Raw genomic sequence first — 16,815 nt, 5'->3', positions numbered from 1 at the left:
GAGGGGTTAGGAGGGAGCAGCGAGGGGTTAGGAGCGCTGAGTGCCAAGCACCAGGCCCAGCTCAGGCTCCTCCCCGGCTGCCTGCAGCTTCCAGCACTGCTACATCCCCCTCGGGGTCCCAGACTGCAAGAGGGCACAGTCCAGGCTGAGGGACCCCAACTGGTGCACGAATCCGTGCACTAGGCCTCTAGTTTTCTTATTAAATGAGAGAGCATAAAGTCCACAAGGAGAGAAAACACACGTAAGCACTTAAGTTTTACAGCCATTTAGAGAAAACTAAGTCAGAAATAGTGAAACAAAGAAAACACTATGGATTCACATTCCAGAAGACCCATCTGATCTGATCACACCAGAAAAAAAGCAATTAAGCAGGTATTTTGATCTCCCTAAAGCTCCTTGTGGACAATGTCCACTTAGAAGTAAGGAAAGCACAGCACAATGGCATCTTCGTTCATCATAAGCACTTTCCAGGCAACACATTCTGAAGTCTCCAGTAAACCCAGGACTCCTCGGGTGGTATTCAACTGACTGGCTACCAGCTGAAAAGAGGAGTAACTCAAGCTTTAAACAAATTTCCTACTGACTTAATTAAACAGGAGCAGAGCAAAGAGATGTGTCATCCATTTCTACTCTCCTATTTGACCCCACGTAAAGCTCTCAGTCATGTGAATGCTGAGTTATGAAAAGTGCACGGACGGAGTGAGCATTTGCAAGGTGTCAATGTTGGAAAAGTTAAATCTGGGGGGAGGACTCAATTATTTCGTGCTTTTCTCAACTGAGAATGTCAAAGCTACTCAAACCCAATTTTTAATTTACTGTGGAAAACAACACAATAAATCAAAGCCATGGAACTAAAAGAAACATATACTTAAAAAGAACAAAACTGTACTGATAGCTGGACATCAATACAGCGAATACAGCAAAATGTGCGTTGCACAGTCTAAATGATGGACAAACAGGTGCTGAGTATAGAATGGTTTCAACTTTTCTGCATGTTGGAAAATTTTCATAGTTAAGTGCTAGGGGAAATAATGCAAAACTGTAATCACAAAAAAAGAGACAGCAGGCTCTACTGGGAAAAAACTCAGCCTGGAAAGAAACAGGTCCTTAGCCTTAACTCAGGAACTCACAGAGTTTAAAACTGGAAAGGGCCTTGGGAATCCTCTGGGGCGGATAAATACATGGTTTTATGGCTTTGTGAAAAACTAGAAAATAGGAGCAATATCATAGCATTTTCAAAACACAAAATGTTCACTCTTGCCTCTACACTTCTGGTTTTACTATTGGTGATGGTAGATAATAGATTTGTTTTGTTATGTCAGGACTTACTAGTAGCAGTCAAATTTAATCATCCTTGATATCTAATCAATTGCCTCATCTTCTACCTTTGTTATATAAGTTCTTAATCGCTGTCAGTAAGAATCCCCCTACCTGTGATGTCTCCTCTTAGTAATTTTCCATCCACTGACTTCAATCTACTCATTGGCAATAAATTCCCATCTGTCTTTGCTGGGTTTGGAGTTGAGTCTGATCTCTCTCCCCTACTGCAATAGTACTCAAAAGTCTTCCTTACTATTTTAACAAGTGTCAGAATAATTTTTTCTTTACTCATACCCTTATACAGGTACAGAGCACTTGGCAGCTAATCACAATACTTGCTGAAAAGAACAGCTTGCTCCCCTAGTGTAGATTAAAGGAGGCTCCAAGTACTGAGATTTGTAATTGCTCATATGCATTAAGACATTGGAAACAAAACACACACACACATACACACACACACTCACCTGCCCCTGCTCAGTGCTGGTCTCTTTTAACCTCAATAGTCCATGATTTCATTTCAATTTAATTTTAAAATGACACCACAGGGAGAAAGACTACGCCACTAAATTTTCTTGAGGATGATGACTATGCCATATTATGGACCCAGCCTGGGACCAATGCCTGGCACATGGTAGGAATGCAATGATTTCACTAGCTGAGTGAGAGAACTAAAATCAGATGATTGATGCTTATCACCAGACAGAAAACAGCATAAATCAATGGGGAAAATATCAATCCTCTGTTCAAAGTAGACATATCAGAGAAAACTATAAAGGCACTTGATTTTTAATTTCTACCAAACATCAAGAATCAACGATATCTCCCTTTAAAAATAATTTGTCCTATCTTCTCAAAGTCTTCCATCAAATCGAGAAGGAAACACTTCCAAACTCATTTTAGGAAGCCAGCCTTACCCATACAAGGACAGCTCAAGAAAAGAAAATTACAGGCCAACATTTCTGATTCACAGAGATTCAAAACTCAACAAAACACTAGCTAACCAAATTCAGCAATATATTACAAGGATCATACACCATTATTAAGTGGAATGTATCCCAAGGATTCAAGGATGGTTCAATCCAATCAGTGTGACATACCACAGTAATGAAGGATAAAAATCATATAATCATCTTGATAGATGCAGAAAAAGCATTTGACAGAATTCAACACCCATTAATGATAAAAATGCTAATAAAGTAGGTATAGAGCGAATTTACTCAATATGATAAAGGCCATATATGACAAGCCCACAGCTAACATCATACTCAGTGGTGAAAAGATGAAAGCTTTTCCTCTAGGATCAAGAACAAGACAGGATGCCCAACTCTACCTGTTAGTCAGCATAATACTGGAAGTCCTAGCCAGAGCAATCAGGCAAGAGAAAGAAATGAAAAGCATCCCACAGATATGCAGATGTAAAAACTGTTATTACTTGCAGATTAAATGATATCATATATCATAACCCTAAACTGTTAGCAATAAAAAATTCAGTAAAGTTGCAGGGCACAAAATCAATATACAAAAGTCAATTGTGTTTCTATACACTAATAATGAACTACCAGAAAGAGAAATTAAGAAAAAGAATCCTATTTACAATTACATCAAAAAGAATAATATCGATGAATAAATTTAACCGAGGAGGAAAGACCAGTGCATGGAAACTGTAAGACACAAATAAATGGGTAGATAGTCCATGCTCATATACTGAAATAATATTAAAATGTCCGTACAACCCAAAATGATTTATAGGAGTGAAGCGAAAGTATATTCACAGTTGTTAGTACACAAAACACATAATTTAATTCCTGTATTATTATTGATTATTGTATTATTTTCCATACGAACAACTGTATATCAACTTTTACCCACCCTGTATAGATTTCATGCCATTCCAATCAAAATTCCAATAACATTTTTCTCAGAAACAAAATGAACAATCCAAAAATTTATATAGAAACACAAAAGACTCCAAATAGCCAAAGCAATCTTAAGGAAGAAGAACAAAGCTGGAGGCATCATGCTTCTTGATTTCCCATTATATTACAAAACTATAGTAATCAAAACAGTACTGTACTGGCAGAAAGACAGGCACATAGATCAATGTAACAGAATAGAGAGCCCAGAAATAAACCCACACATATGGGGTTTATTAATTTACAACAAAGAAGCCAAGAATATGTTATGGGGAAAATCAGTCTCTTCAATAAGTGGTGTTGGGAAAATTTAACAGCCACATGCAAAAGAATGAAACTGGACCACTATCTTACACCATATACAAAGATTAACTGAAAATAGGTCAAATACTTCACCATAAGACCCAAAACCATACAGTTCCTAGAAGAACATACAGGCGGTAAGAGGTAAGCTCCTTGACATCAGTCTTGAAGATGAGTTTTTTTGGATTTGACACCAAAGGAAAGGCAACAACAGCAAAAACAAACAAGTGGGACTACATCAAACTAAAAAGCTTCTGCACAAAAAAAAAAGAATCAAAAACTGAAAATGCAATCTGCCAAATGGAAGAAAATATTTGCAAATTATATATTTCATAAGGGGTTAATATCCAAAATATAAAAGGACACATAATTCAACAGGAAAAAGGCAATCTGATTTTTAAAGTGAGCAGAGGATCTAGACATTTTCTCCAAAGATGACATAATGACGGCCAACAGGTATTTGGAAAGATGCTCACCTCACTAATCATCAGGAAAATGCAAATCAAAACCACAATGAGATATGATCTCACACCTGTTAGAATAGCTATTACCAAAAAGACAATAGATAACGAGTGTGGATGAGGATGTGGAAAAAGGGAACCTTTGTGTACTGTTGATGGGATGTAAATTGATGCAAGCCCACTTTGAAAAACAGTATGGAGATTCCTCAAAAAATAAAAATAGAACTATCATATGACCCAGCAATTCCACTTCTAAGTATTTAGCCAAAGGAAAGGCAAACATTCACTCAAAAAGATATCTGCACCCCCATGTTCATTGCAGCATTATTTACAATAGCCATGTCATCAATGGATGAATGGATAAGGATCTACATATACATACATACATACATACATACAGGCAGTCCTCGGGTTATGTCGGACTCGATGTACGTCGTTTCGTGGTTATGTTGCCATCTCCCATTTATTTATAAAAAAAAAACAGTTCTGTCATTTAGACGTAGTATCTATGTGCTTTATGTTTTTTATTATTTATTTACCTCAAGTAAAGGTCAGGAATTGTCTTTCTTTTCAATTTTTTTACTGTTTCACTTCATTACTGCTGTGTATGTGCTCTATGTGAGTGACGTAGGTGCTTTATGTAGGTGGGTTCCTATTTACGGCGAAAATTGCGTTATGTCACCGTAGGAACTGATCTCTGAGGTAACCCGAGGACCTACTATACATACATATGTGTATATATATATATATATATATGCAAAATGGAATGTTATTCAACCATAAAAAATAAGGAATCCTGCCACTTGCAACAACATGGATAGGCCTTGAATGCATTATGTTAAGTGAAATAAGTCAGACAGAGAAAGACAAATGTGTATCATCTCATTTATGGAACTAAAATCGAAAAAAAAAACAACACAAAAAAATAGAACTCATACAGAAAACAGACTGGTGGTTGAGGGGAAAGAGAGGGGTCTGGGGACAGGGGGAAATGGGTGAAGGTAGTCAAAGGTATAAACGTCCAGTTATAAAATCACTAAATCTGGGGATATATTATATAGCATGATGACTATAGTTAATAACCCTGTATTTCATAGTTGAACAATGCTAAGAGTATATCTTAAAAGAGTTAATCATCATAACTTGTAATCCCTACTTCCCCAATGTAATCTTTGTCTTACTCGATAAACAGCTGGCTTATGGGGGGCTGGAGAGCAGATTTTTGTGGATGGCTTGCTGCTCTCCTATTCTGCCAGCAGTATTGGAATAAATGCTCAGATATGATTTTTAAAAAAACTCATCACAAGAAAAAATACTTTGTAACTCTGTATGTTATGGATGTTCAGTGTTAACTAGATTTACTGTGGTGATTATTTCACAATATATGCATATATTGAATCATTACGTTGTACACCTGAAACTGTTATATATCAATTATATCTCAATAAAAAATTACCTTCAATAATATATTTTTATAAAACAATTCTAGTATCAGTTTTAAATTACTAATTGGTATTGTTGTAATGATAATGAGCTAACACTTTGTGGTAAGGCAATCTCAGAAATGATGTCTACATAGAACTATGTAGCTGGGGAAGAAACACAGAATAAACACAACCCCTCAGACTGGTTAAATCCTCTGCCTGAAGCATCACTAGTCGTGGAAGGAAGCTGATGAATTTTTCTATGAAAAAGGATAGCCCAAGAGATACACTGTAGAGGGGATGACTTCATTATACCAGTAAATTTGAAAAATGGAGGCGAGCTTAGCCACCTACTTGAAAATAGGAAAATCAATAATTTCTGCAGGTTACCAGAGAGGGTAGAGAAATATGTTCTACAACTTTAGACTTAGGTGCTGTAGAGAGCTCTGTTAAATGAAACACCCTACCCCCCATTTCGTTTGTATCCTTACACAACAAGAAGTGGAGAACTTGGAGGCTCTTCAGTTGCAAAAGTCAAACAGGAAGTTCTCAGAAAGGAGCTCTGCTAAGAGGTGTAGGAGGAGTGGGTGTGTTAGAGGAGGTAAGAAGAGAAAAAGAAACACCAGTAGATTTATGAGCTTTGGAGCAGGAGAGAAATAGTGGTTTCTCTGTCATCTCCACTGCACAGGCAAGTAATGCGATTTATTGGTAATTGCTATTTAGTGTCAATGACTAGGGAATGGAACTGGCAACCTCTTGGTTCCTGGGTCGATGCTCAACTGCTGAGCCACACCAGCCAGGCAAAATTTCACAATTTTGAAGTCAATGACACACAAATAACTTATGTAATGTACATTTAATAGAAACTCTTAAGCTTTTTCTTTTTTGTACCTATGTACAGGGTACTTTTATGAGAAAGGTACTAAAAAAATTTGCAGAATTATAGCTATAACCTAAGTAAAATTATGCTATAATTATTATTCTTTCTGTACAAGCAAATAAATTTATCACAGATAAAAATCTGAATATGCTGCTTTCATATACAGGGAACTGCACATTCTCTGGCATTCTCTACTGCTGTAAGTTTCAGGTATCCACTTGTATATCTATGTCCAAATGACCATCAATAGGAGAAAGGTGGACAAACAGGTCAAGAAGAAGAAAAGTCAAAATGGGCTCCTAGCCAACTAGAAATTGAACTGACTTCTAGGTCCCTGAAGCACAGGGACCACTGGATGGTATTTAAACTTGTGGAGAGAGAAAGGAAGTAGCTGCTGGGAAGGGTCTCTGGGTCACACTGATGCTTTGAATGGGCTCACCCTGAGCAGATCTAACAGGCTAAGTCAGGAATTTCAAAGCCAAACTAGAATGCAAGTTTTGGGAAAGATTTTAGCTGTATGGATGTTGTCTGTGACTGCAGTGCTTGTAAACCTAGCATCTAGCCCTTAATCAAGCAGCTAACTTTTCAGCCATAATTGGAAGCTTTTAGAACAGTAGTTCTCAACCTTGGCTGCACATTAGAATCACTTGGGAATCTTTTTAAAATCCTGATTTCTGGGCCTCATCATTAGTAACAAAGAAACAGAATTTCCAGAGGATGAGGCCCAGAAATCAGGATTTTAAAAAGATTCCCAGGTGATTCTAATGTGCAGCCACGGTTGAGAACCACTGCTTTAGAAAGATAAGCAAACCACTTCTGACTCAGGCCCTGACTCAATGCCAACACTCATATCCCTGAGCAATCTTCCTACCAATGCTATCCTTTCTCAAGTACCTTCTAGAACAGTGGTCTGCAAACTGCGGCTGGCGAGCCACATGCGGCGGCTCTTTGGCCCCTTGAGTGTGGCTCTTCCACAAAATACCACATGTGGGCGTGCACATACAGTGCGATAGAAACTCTGTGGCCCATGCGCAGAAGTCGGCATTTTGTGGAAGAGCCACACTCAAGGGGCCAAAGAACCGCATGTGGCTTTCGAGCCGCAGTTTGCCGACCACTGTTCTAGAACAAAGAGAAGATAATTCCTCCTCCCAGTAAGTACATCCTGTAGCAAGGGGCAATTTTAATGGTAGCAGCCTTTAATCATAGCCCCAGTTCCTACTTGTCTTTGTCTTTCTCCCCTTCCCTACTTCAGCCATTTTTGGTCATTCGAGATATATTTTGCAGGAAGATCAACTACAATTCAAGGTTTGAGGAAGTGGTACAGTACAACATCTGACAGAGGGAGATGGCAAGACAATGTTAATGGTTAACCGTGGGTACAGATGGATGTACCACAATCTCATACATTGTAAGGAGGTAGTTTGTTGTTGTGGGCTACAGAGTCAGGTTGCTTGGGTTCAAATACTGGTTCTGCTAAGGTGGCATGACTCTGGGCAAGTCACTTAACCAGTCCATGCCCCTGTACCCTCATCTATAAAATGGAATTGTTAGTGCTCACCTTAGAGCGATTTTAAACTAGTATGCCGCAAGATTTTTTAAAACATGCAATAGTTGACTATTTAGTCAGAGACACTGACCTTTTTTTCCCTTAGATTGTCAAATTTATTTTTTTATACATTTTATTGATTTTTTTTTTTTTTTTTTTTTTTACAGAGAGGAAGGGAGAGGGATAGAGAGTTAGAAACATCAATGAGAGAGAAACATTGATCAGCTGCCTCCTGCACACCCCCAACTGGGAATGTGCCTGCAACCAAGGTACATGCCTCTGACTGGGATCGAATCTGGGACCCCTCAGTTCGCAGGCTGACGCTCTATCCACTGAGCCAAACCGGTTAGGGCTAGATTGTCAAATTTAAATGACACTAGCCAACATAACAGCCATCCAGTGTGAATGAATCAAAATTATATCTATTTTCTTTGCCAGATTAGCAAAAAATATATTTCTGTTGTGCTGCAGAATTTTAATAATTAGTTCATGTGAGCCATGAGATGAAAAAGGTTGAAAATAGCTGCCTTAGGGGGTTGTTGTGAGAATCAAATGATATGACACAAACTTGGAAAGAATGCAAGCCCTAAACAGCAAGTACTGTTAGCTGTTATTAGTACTATGTATACATTTTAAAAGAATGAGGAACTTCTATATGCACTGACTTGGAATAAAATCAATGACACCGTGTTTTAAGAAAATGCTGCTGAATACCATGCGTAGTATGGGTCTGTTTGGGGTAAAAAGAAGAAATGCATGATATATATTTACAGGTGCATCCAAAGAAGCTTAAAAGGCACACACACAAAATGCTGAATCACCATTGCCCCTGGGGGGTGAGGAAGGGCTTATATTTACATACAGGTCTTTGCTTGAATTAACATGTACTATTTTTAAAACGAAGCATTTTACAATGGCCTTTCTTAACCTTCAAATTGAACCTCTCTCATGTCCCGTCTTAGAAATAAGGAAACGAAGCCCAGCTAGGAAGAGGCAGAGCCCTTGAAGTACAATCTCTCCTACATGTCTCATTTCAGATTCCCTTATCCTCTTTACAGCCCTAGGCACATCGTGTGCCGGCCACAGGATCCAAACCTTCTGAAACTGACGGGGTTCCCCCCCTTTCCGTTCTGTCCTGCTTCTCTGGGTTATTCCTTTTCTTGTGCCCAAGTGGCTTCCACATTTCGAGTTTTAGCAGCTTCCTCCCCATCTCTCGTAACTTTCTCACCATTTGCCTGCTTGCCTTTCTCCACCCCCACCCCCACCCCACAGGTGCCCTTGCCCTGGAAAGCCCACTGGAGTGCCATCCCAGCCGCACACTTTCCGGTTTGGGGCAGGCACAAGGGCCCCCCTACACAATTGCAGGGAGGAGTATGCCTTCAAGCTGCTTTTTGTCTTGCAAAGGGCCCAAATGAGCTTTTAAACAATGCTTTCTCATTGCAGCCAAGAAAACAGTGGTATGTTTTGGCAGGCACTTTTCCCTCATCTAGGTCTTTCCTTAAATAGGTGTTTATTTTTGCTTTGGCTTTCTCCTGGAAGGTAGAGCTATTTTGTGCGTCCCCACCCCCAACGTTCTCTTCCATGCTGACCCTGCAGTGGTTCTCAACCTTCCTAATGCCGCGACTCTTTAATACAGTTCCTCATGTGGTGGTGACCCCCAACCATAAAATTATTTTCGTTGCTACTTCATAACTGTAATGTTGCTACTGTTATGAATCGTAATGTAAATATCTGATATGCAGGATGTGTTTTCATTGTTACAAATTGAACATAATTAAAGCATAGTGATTAATCACAAAAATAATATGTAATTATATATGTGTTTTCCGATGGTCTTGGGCGACCCCTGTGAAAGGGTCTTTCGACCCCCAGGTTGAGAACCGCTGTAAAGTGTTAATTTTTTGTTTTAGCACCCATCAGTTTCACTTCGGATTCCTCACTCTCACACCGCAGCCGTCTATCCCCATTTATACCCATTTTCTATTTCAGCCCATGGAGAAACGGGTATAAGTGGAAAGTGGGTGGGGGGAGGGGGTTGGGGGGAGAGTCCAGATTCTAAGCGGAGCATCTTCCAGGCCACCTCTCGCACCGGAACCGGAGTGCCGGGAACCCAGCCCGCCCCACCAGAACAGGGTCAGCATCAGAGCGCTCAGGCGTCGGGAGAGCTGATTGGCTCATCGGGAACCAATCAGCGGGCGAGGCTGTGCATGGGCGAGGGAGGGCCCAGATTACAGAGCGGACCCGGTTAAAGCTGAAGGGGCAGGTGTGCCAAGGCGCCAGGATTTCACGTGCAATTTCTGCAACCACCAGGTCACCATTAACCCCACGACTCAGTGCTCTTAAATTCCACCCCGGGAGCTTCGCGGTTCCATAACGCTAAACAGGGGGAGAAACAGTACTTCTCCCACCATTCATAAAATGGTCATTAATACAGTCAATGAGGGAGCAGCCGAAGACGGGGGCAGAGGCCATTAAAACCCTCCCGCCCTCCGAGCCCTCTTCCACTCCAGGGAGTCAACAAAACTCTACCGGTTCTTGAAATAGCAAATCACACAAACGCTCGTTTAATCGCCAAAGCTGATGCCCAAAATGCTGTCATTAAACACCTGGAATAAGTTTTCCCCTCCCGAAGGGCTGGAGGGAATTGTACTGGCATTTAACGAACGCGCAGGGTTTTACTACCTGCTAACCACCGAGAAGCGAATAAGCTATGAGGCTGAAGTCAGGAAACGAGACCTTCCGAAACGTGCAACCTCGGAAGCAAACGCGGCCGCCTCCAGGGCTCGGACACCACCCCCACCCCAAACCCCACCCCTGGCGCAGGGACCGCTCCTCCAGGCTCTACCCCACGCACTTCACCTGAAGGCACAAAGATCTGGGGTGGAGAACACAGATACCTCATTTCCCTGCTGTGTTTCAAACTTCAGCAGAACTGTTCTACGCATTCCCAAGTGCCACAGCCCCCGAAATCACAGATCCGCCCCACCTTCGCTTTCCCACGGTCCAGCGCTTCACCTACCCATCTACCACTCATACCCGGGCTGGAGACGCCGCGTCCTTGGGGATGGGGGAAGGGGGTGTGGAGAAGACAGGAAGGGTCAGGTACCCGCCTAGGTACCCGGCGAGGCCTGACGCCGGCAGCCAGAGCACCCTGGGGGCTGAGGCACAAGAAGAGGGGAGGTTCGGAACCCTGCGGGCAAGGGCCGTGAGGAGAGCGGGGGACCCGCCGGTGTCGCGGCACTCACTCTGCGTATCCAGTAGCCCAGGGCAGCCGCCGGGTCTCCTTGAGGATGAGGATGGGGCGGGCGATGTGGTCGGCGCTGCACTCCACCTCGTCCTGAGACAGCCCCAGGAACTCCGGCCGCCCGTACGGGAAGCGCAGGGGCAGGTCCGAGCCTCCGCAGCCTCCGCCGCTGTGCTCGGAGCCTGAGCTGCCAGCCATGATGCCGCCCATGAAATTGGCCACAGCAGATTTCACTCGAGTGAGCATATTACTCCGGCGCCCGGCAGCAGCGGTGCGAGCAGGAGGCGGCGGCGGGGGCGCGGAGCATGCAGGCTGCGGCGGGCGCCGGGCGCACGGCAGCGGGACCGCTGGGACGCGCCGCGAGGCTCCCGGAGCCTAGTGCTGCAGGGGGCCGAGCCCGGGCCTCCCGCGCTCCGTGCCGCCGCCTACCCCCGCTACACTTCCGCAACGGAGAGACATGGAGCGGGCGGGCCGGGCTGGGAGAGACGCCGCGCGCTCCGGGAGCGGCGGGGCGGCCGCAGCTTCTGCAGGTCCCTCCCCGACCCGCTGCGCTCCACTCCTGCGTGAGCGGAACTGAGCCCACCCGGCGAGCCCGCGGAGCCGGCGCCGCTGCTGCCACGGCTACCGCCGCCGTCGAGTCATGTGATAATCAGGCTGCTCGGGCTCTAGCTGCTGCTTTGGCCGGAGCTCAGCCCCTCCCCTGCCGGCCCGAGCGAGGCTCGCACTAAGATCGAGACCTCCTAGGGAAGGGGGAGCCCGGGAGCCAGGCAAGGTCTGTACCTGGCGGTGGGGATGGGGGCGCTGCGAGCTGAGCTGGTACAGGTGTTAGGGGGCGTCACGTGGGGCCAGGCAGCCTGGAAAAGCCAGCTGAGGAATCCGCTCTCAGAGGAATGCTGCCTACGCCTCTGAGAAAGGAAACCTGAGAGCCGGAGGGGGAAAGGAGACAGGTGGAAACCTGGTGAGACGCTCCACGTCCTCCCGTGGAAATGAGGAACACCTGGTGCGACAGACTTTTCAGCGCTTTAAAAAGCAGCAACCTAAATAGATGCACAAGCATCATTAGACGTTTTTCCCTAGGCATTTCTAGAATCACTTTAGTTGTTCATTATCACCGCACGCGTCATGATCTGCAGAGCAAACCCTGTTTCAAACCCAGAGTAAGCTTAATGGCGAAGAAAACAAAAGAAATCAGAAGCAAGCCCTATTTTACCGAGTACTTCAGTGCTTTATAAATGCATACAAGCGTTTTCTTCCAACATAGCAACAACAGTATCTTTTCAAAGCTGACCCTCTTTACGACTGAGAAACTTAGAGCAGCTTTTTTTTTTTTTTTTTTTACTTTGTAGTGTTGTTACAAAAGTAACATTTTAAGACTAAAGGAAATAAAATAGAACATGGCAACTCAATGAAATGCTAAAGTAAAAAAAATGAATAAATGTTTGCCACGATAAAAATTTCTGGTGGTCTTGTATTAAAACAAAACAGAAAATTATGAAAAACAGATGCGTGTGCTTCATTAGGCATAACATTTGTTAAATACTGGCTTTTGCAAGAGAGCTGTATCCTGTCCATGTTTACTTATTCTGTATCCTGTTCCTATGTTTACCTACCATTTAATTTGCCAGGATTCTGTCTTGTGGAGTTATGCAGTGAAGGCTTACTTGGAGTTCAGGAGGAAATACAGGCTCTCATTTTTCTTAGGAAGTGTGTGTGTGGGGGGGGGGGGGCGGGAGGGGGGGGGAGAGCAGCCCAGGTGTGTTGGAGAGGATACTAATTCTCTGAAGAGGAATTGGAATCCTTGCTCTAAGCCTAAGGGGAAGCCTTGGTAAACCTCGTTGATTCCTTTTATAATATTTTTAAAGCATTTTCCCCTTTGGCTTTTTTTTTCAAATTACAATTTACATTCAATATTATTTTGTATTTAGTTTCAGGTGTACAGCATAGTGGTTAGATAACCATCTATTTTACAAAGGAACCATCTATTCCCTACCTCCACCGTCAGATAATTCCAGTACCCACCTGGCACCATACATATTTATTTCAGTGTTATTGACTGTATTCCCTGTGCTGTACTTTACATCCCCGTGACTGTTTTGTAACTGCCAATCTGTACTTCTTAATCCTTTTCACCTTTTTCACCCATTCCCCAACCCCCCTCCCCTCTGGCAGCCATTAGTCTGTTCTCTGTATCTGAGTCTTTTCAATTGTTTGTTCATTTATTTTGTTCTTTAGATTCCACATGTAAGTGAAGTCATATGGTATTTGTCTTTCTCTGACTTATTTCACTAATGAAAGATTTCATTCCTTTTTACTCCAAGTAATATTCCATTACTTGGAGTAAAAAGGAATGGCCCGGTGCACAAAATTTGTGCACATTAAAAGGGAATTAATTAGAGGAAATATTTTAATATTGCTATTTGCCCATTCTCTATAACAGAAGTGTCAGAGATGAAAGAAAATTATTAAAATGTATATGAAAATCTCCCTCCTGTCAGAGTCTGGGGCATGCCATGGGACCCAGAGTCAAGTCTCCACCCACCTGCTCATGCCTCGAAATCGTGTGAGACCCATACCCGGCCGGCCCCATGCCCGTCAAGCCCCGCAGGGCAAGGGGTGCAGCCTCAGGTTCCACAGCCCTGGCGCCGGGGCTGGGGGCGCGGCCTCAGGTCACCTGGCCTGGCCTCAGGTCCCCTGTCCCTGGCACAAGGGCGCAAGGGCGGAGGGCGTGATGACCATTTGCATATTAGCTCTTTATTATATAGGATGTACCACTGCTTTTTATCCACTTGTCTATTAATGGGCACTCGGGTTGTTCCCATACCTTGGCTATTGTAGATAACCCTGCAATGAACATAGGGGTACACAGATTCTTTTGAATTAGTGTTTTAGGTTTCTTTGGCTATATACCCAGAAGTGGAATCGCTGAGTCACCCTTTGTCTTTCTCATGAATTGGCACTCCGGTTTTCTATACACCAAATAATTATGTAAAACACAACAACATTCAAACTTTAGTGAAATAACATTCCTGTCAATGAGTTCTTTTATTACTTTTCACAGAACAGAAATGTAATTTTATCTTGGCCCCTTTTTCTAATTTTAAATTTGGGGGCAAAATCCTAAATGAACAAAAACAATCTTCTCAACCTTTGCTTTGCTAAACTATACTTCCAGTGGGAAATCTCTATGTAGTGGCTAACCATCCAACCAACCACATGCTCAGATAAACTTACAACCCCTCTCTCAAGCTTTTGTTGTAGGACAATTGCCTTTTAACCATGTCCTTTGGATACCCCAGTAACTTCTATTGAGATTAATATGTTCTTCCCTTCATTTCACTTTATGACAATGCTTTAGTATTTACTAAAAATTGGATTAAAAAATTCTTGTCTTATTTATTTTCAATTTAAAAGTAGTATCGGATCATCCTATATAATAAAAGGCTAATATGCAAATCGACTGAACAATGGAACAAACGATTGCTATGATGCGCATTGACCACCAGGGGGCAAGCGCTCAATGCAGGAGCTGCCCCCTGGTGGTCAGTGTGCTCCTACAGAGAAAGTGCTGCTCAGCCAGAAGCTGGGCTCATGGCTGGTGAACACAGCGGTGGCACTAAGGACCCCTTGGAGGATGTCTGATTTATGTGGGGAGCGGGCCTAAGCAGTCAGTCAGCATCCCTTGAGGGGTCCCAGACTGCGAGAGGGCACAGGCCAGGCTGAGGGACCCCTCTCCCCCAGTGCACGAAGGTTGTGCACCAGGCCCCTAGTAGTCAATAAATAAATATAATTGGATAGTACAGAACTGTAAGTGAGAAAGTAATAGACTCCAAAACATTGCCCCAGTGTTTGCTCAGAGAAGGGCATGTGGTTCACAAAAATTCAGAAATCAAGAAATTAAAGACAGCTTCTTAACTAAGAACTATGGGCTCAGCTTACTTTTTATTCTCCTAAAGGATTGGTCTTGCTCTATGCCAGTATGTGTGACAACCATCTAGAATGTCTTGAAATGCAAAATTAGTTTCGTGTCCTTTTTGTCATCAACTACATTTGAATAGAAGGAGACTTTATGCTTGCCTGTAAATATTGTTAGGGCCAGCTTTTCAAAACCAAAACAATGTAGAATGTCATGGCAAATAATCTCTTATTTTATTTGAAAACATGACTGCCCATCCCAATTGCCCTGGTTATTCTTGTATAATGAACATATTCTACTTTTATCATGTTTTTTCTGTCTACTCTAGCAAATTTAAAAAATTAACTTATTGTTTCATTTCTCTTCAAATTGCATTGGCTGTGGAAAATTGGCATAATAGTTTTGCAATTCCTTGCCTAGCAACAGCAGCATCACCTGTAAACTTGTTGGAAAAGCAAATTCTCTGGCCCCATCTCAAACCTATTGAATTAGGATCCCTGGGGGTAGAGCCCCCAAATCTAGCTTAACAAGCCCTCCAGGAGATAGAAACCGTTTGAAAAACATTGGCAAATGGAAAACATGTACTATTTACTTAATGGACAGGCAGGCATGAAAATGCAAGGACTATATCAAATAAAAAAGTAAGCAGTGGTCAACGTGCTTGGACTGTAAACGGATACAGAACGAGAACAGCCATGAACGAAACTCATGAACTGGATCTGTTCAGGCACATTATGAACTGTCCCTTTCTGCTTGATTTCTGTGGGCTTTATGTTAGTGTAAAACCCTCAGTACATTTGCTGTGGGCAGATATGTAAATTCTTCAGCCTGTGGGAAGCTGTGGAGAAGGAAGTAGGATTGACCACTGCAGGGTGATCATCTCTTAGGCTGGATACCCAACAGGCCTAAACATGTCTATGCACATGTTTCTGTCATGTGCAAAGCAGTGGCAGTTAAAAAAGTGGCATATAAATGTATTTGTATAAATAAATATATATTACATGTATCTTTGTTGATTTTAGAGAGAAGGAGAAGAAGGGGGGGGGGAGTAGAGGGACAGAAACATTGATTTGTTGTTCCACTTATTTATGCATTCATTGGTTGATTCTTGTATGTGCCCTGACCAGGGATCGAACTCGAAACCTTGGTCTATCATGATGAGTTCTAACCAACTGAGCAACCCAGTTAGGGTCTATAATATATATTGAAGTCTACGTGGTTTATTGTTTTTGTTTTTTGGAATTGTTTTTAAAAGAGCCAATGTGGTCATTATTAGGAAAAAACATTTTTAGCCTTCCTCACATTTGTTATATAGTTTTGTATTGTTTTTTAGTTTAATTGCTGGGACTAGTGCACCAGATATAAACTTTCAATGCCTGAGGATTTTAATCTGGCTCAGAATTCTTGTATAGCTCCCAGGCACCTCAGATTTAACCTGTCACAAATAGGATTCATTATCTTCCCATGACTCTGCTTCTCCTTCTCCTGAGACTAGAGCCAGCTTATGACAGAATCCATTTACCAATCTAGAAATCTGGAGGTATCCTCATTCCTTCCCCTTTCTTTTCTTCCCATATCAGTCTGTCAGCCACTTTTGTTGATTCTGCCTTCCAGATACCTCCCACGTCCACTACTTTTGCTTAGATCTTCATTATTTCACACTCAGACTTCTCCAGCAGATTCTGGTTGGTGTTCTGGCAGCGCTATCATTCACACAGCTGGGAGGAGCTTTCTATGGTAAACAGAGAACCTGGTAATGTTATTTCCTTCCAATTGGCCACTTGGTTAAAACTCTTACTCTTAACCCTCAC

General features: G+C 42.6%; 1 protein-coding gene across 2 annotated transcripts in view; it reads right to left on the bottom strand.

Annotated features, from left to right (window-relative positions):
* Positions 1-11,859, bottom strand: part of PPM1H (protein phosphatase, Mg2+/Mn2+ dependent 1H) — a 235,395-nt gene extending 223,536 nt beyond the window's left edge. Inside the window, exon 1 of one of the 2 annotated variants that reach the window (XM_036298716.1) lies at positions 11,093-11,859. In XM_036298716.1, the coding sequence (XP_036154609.1) occupies positions 11,093-11,337 (245 nt within the window). In that variant the 5' untranslated portion in view covers positions 11,338-11,859. The remainder of the gene's footprint in view (positions 1-11,092) is intronic. The other variant, XM_036298715.1, reaches the window with a different exon arrangement.
* Between the last annotated feature and the right edge of the window lie 4,956 nt (positions 11,860-16,815).

Source organism: Myotis myotis, unplaced genomic scaffold (assembly GCF_014108235.1).
Source record: "Myotis myotis isolate mMyoMyo1 unplaced genomic scaffold, mMyoMyo1.p scaffold_m19_p_3, whole genome shotgun sequence".
Taxonomy (NCBI): Eukaryota; Metazoa; Chordata; class Mammalia; order Chiroptera; family Vespertilionidae; genus Myotis; species Myotis myotis.
This window is presented reverse-complemented; position numbering and strand designations above follow the sequence as displayed.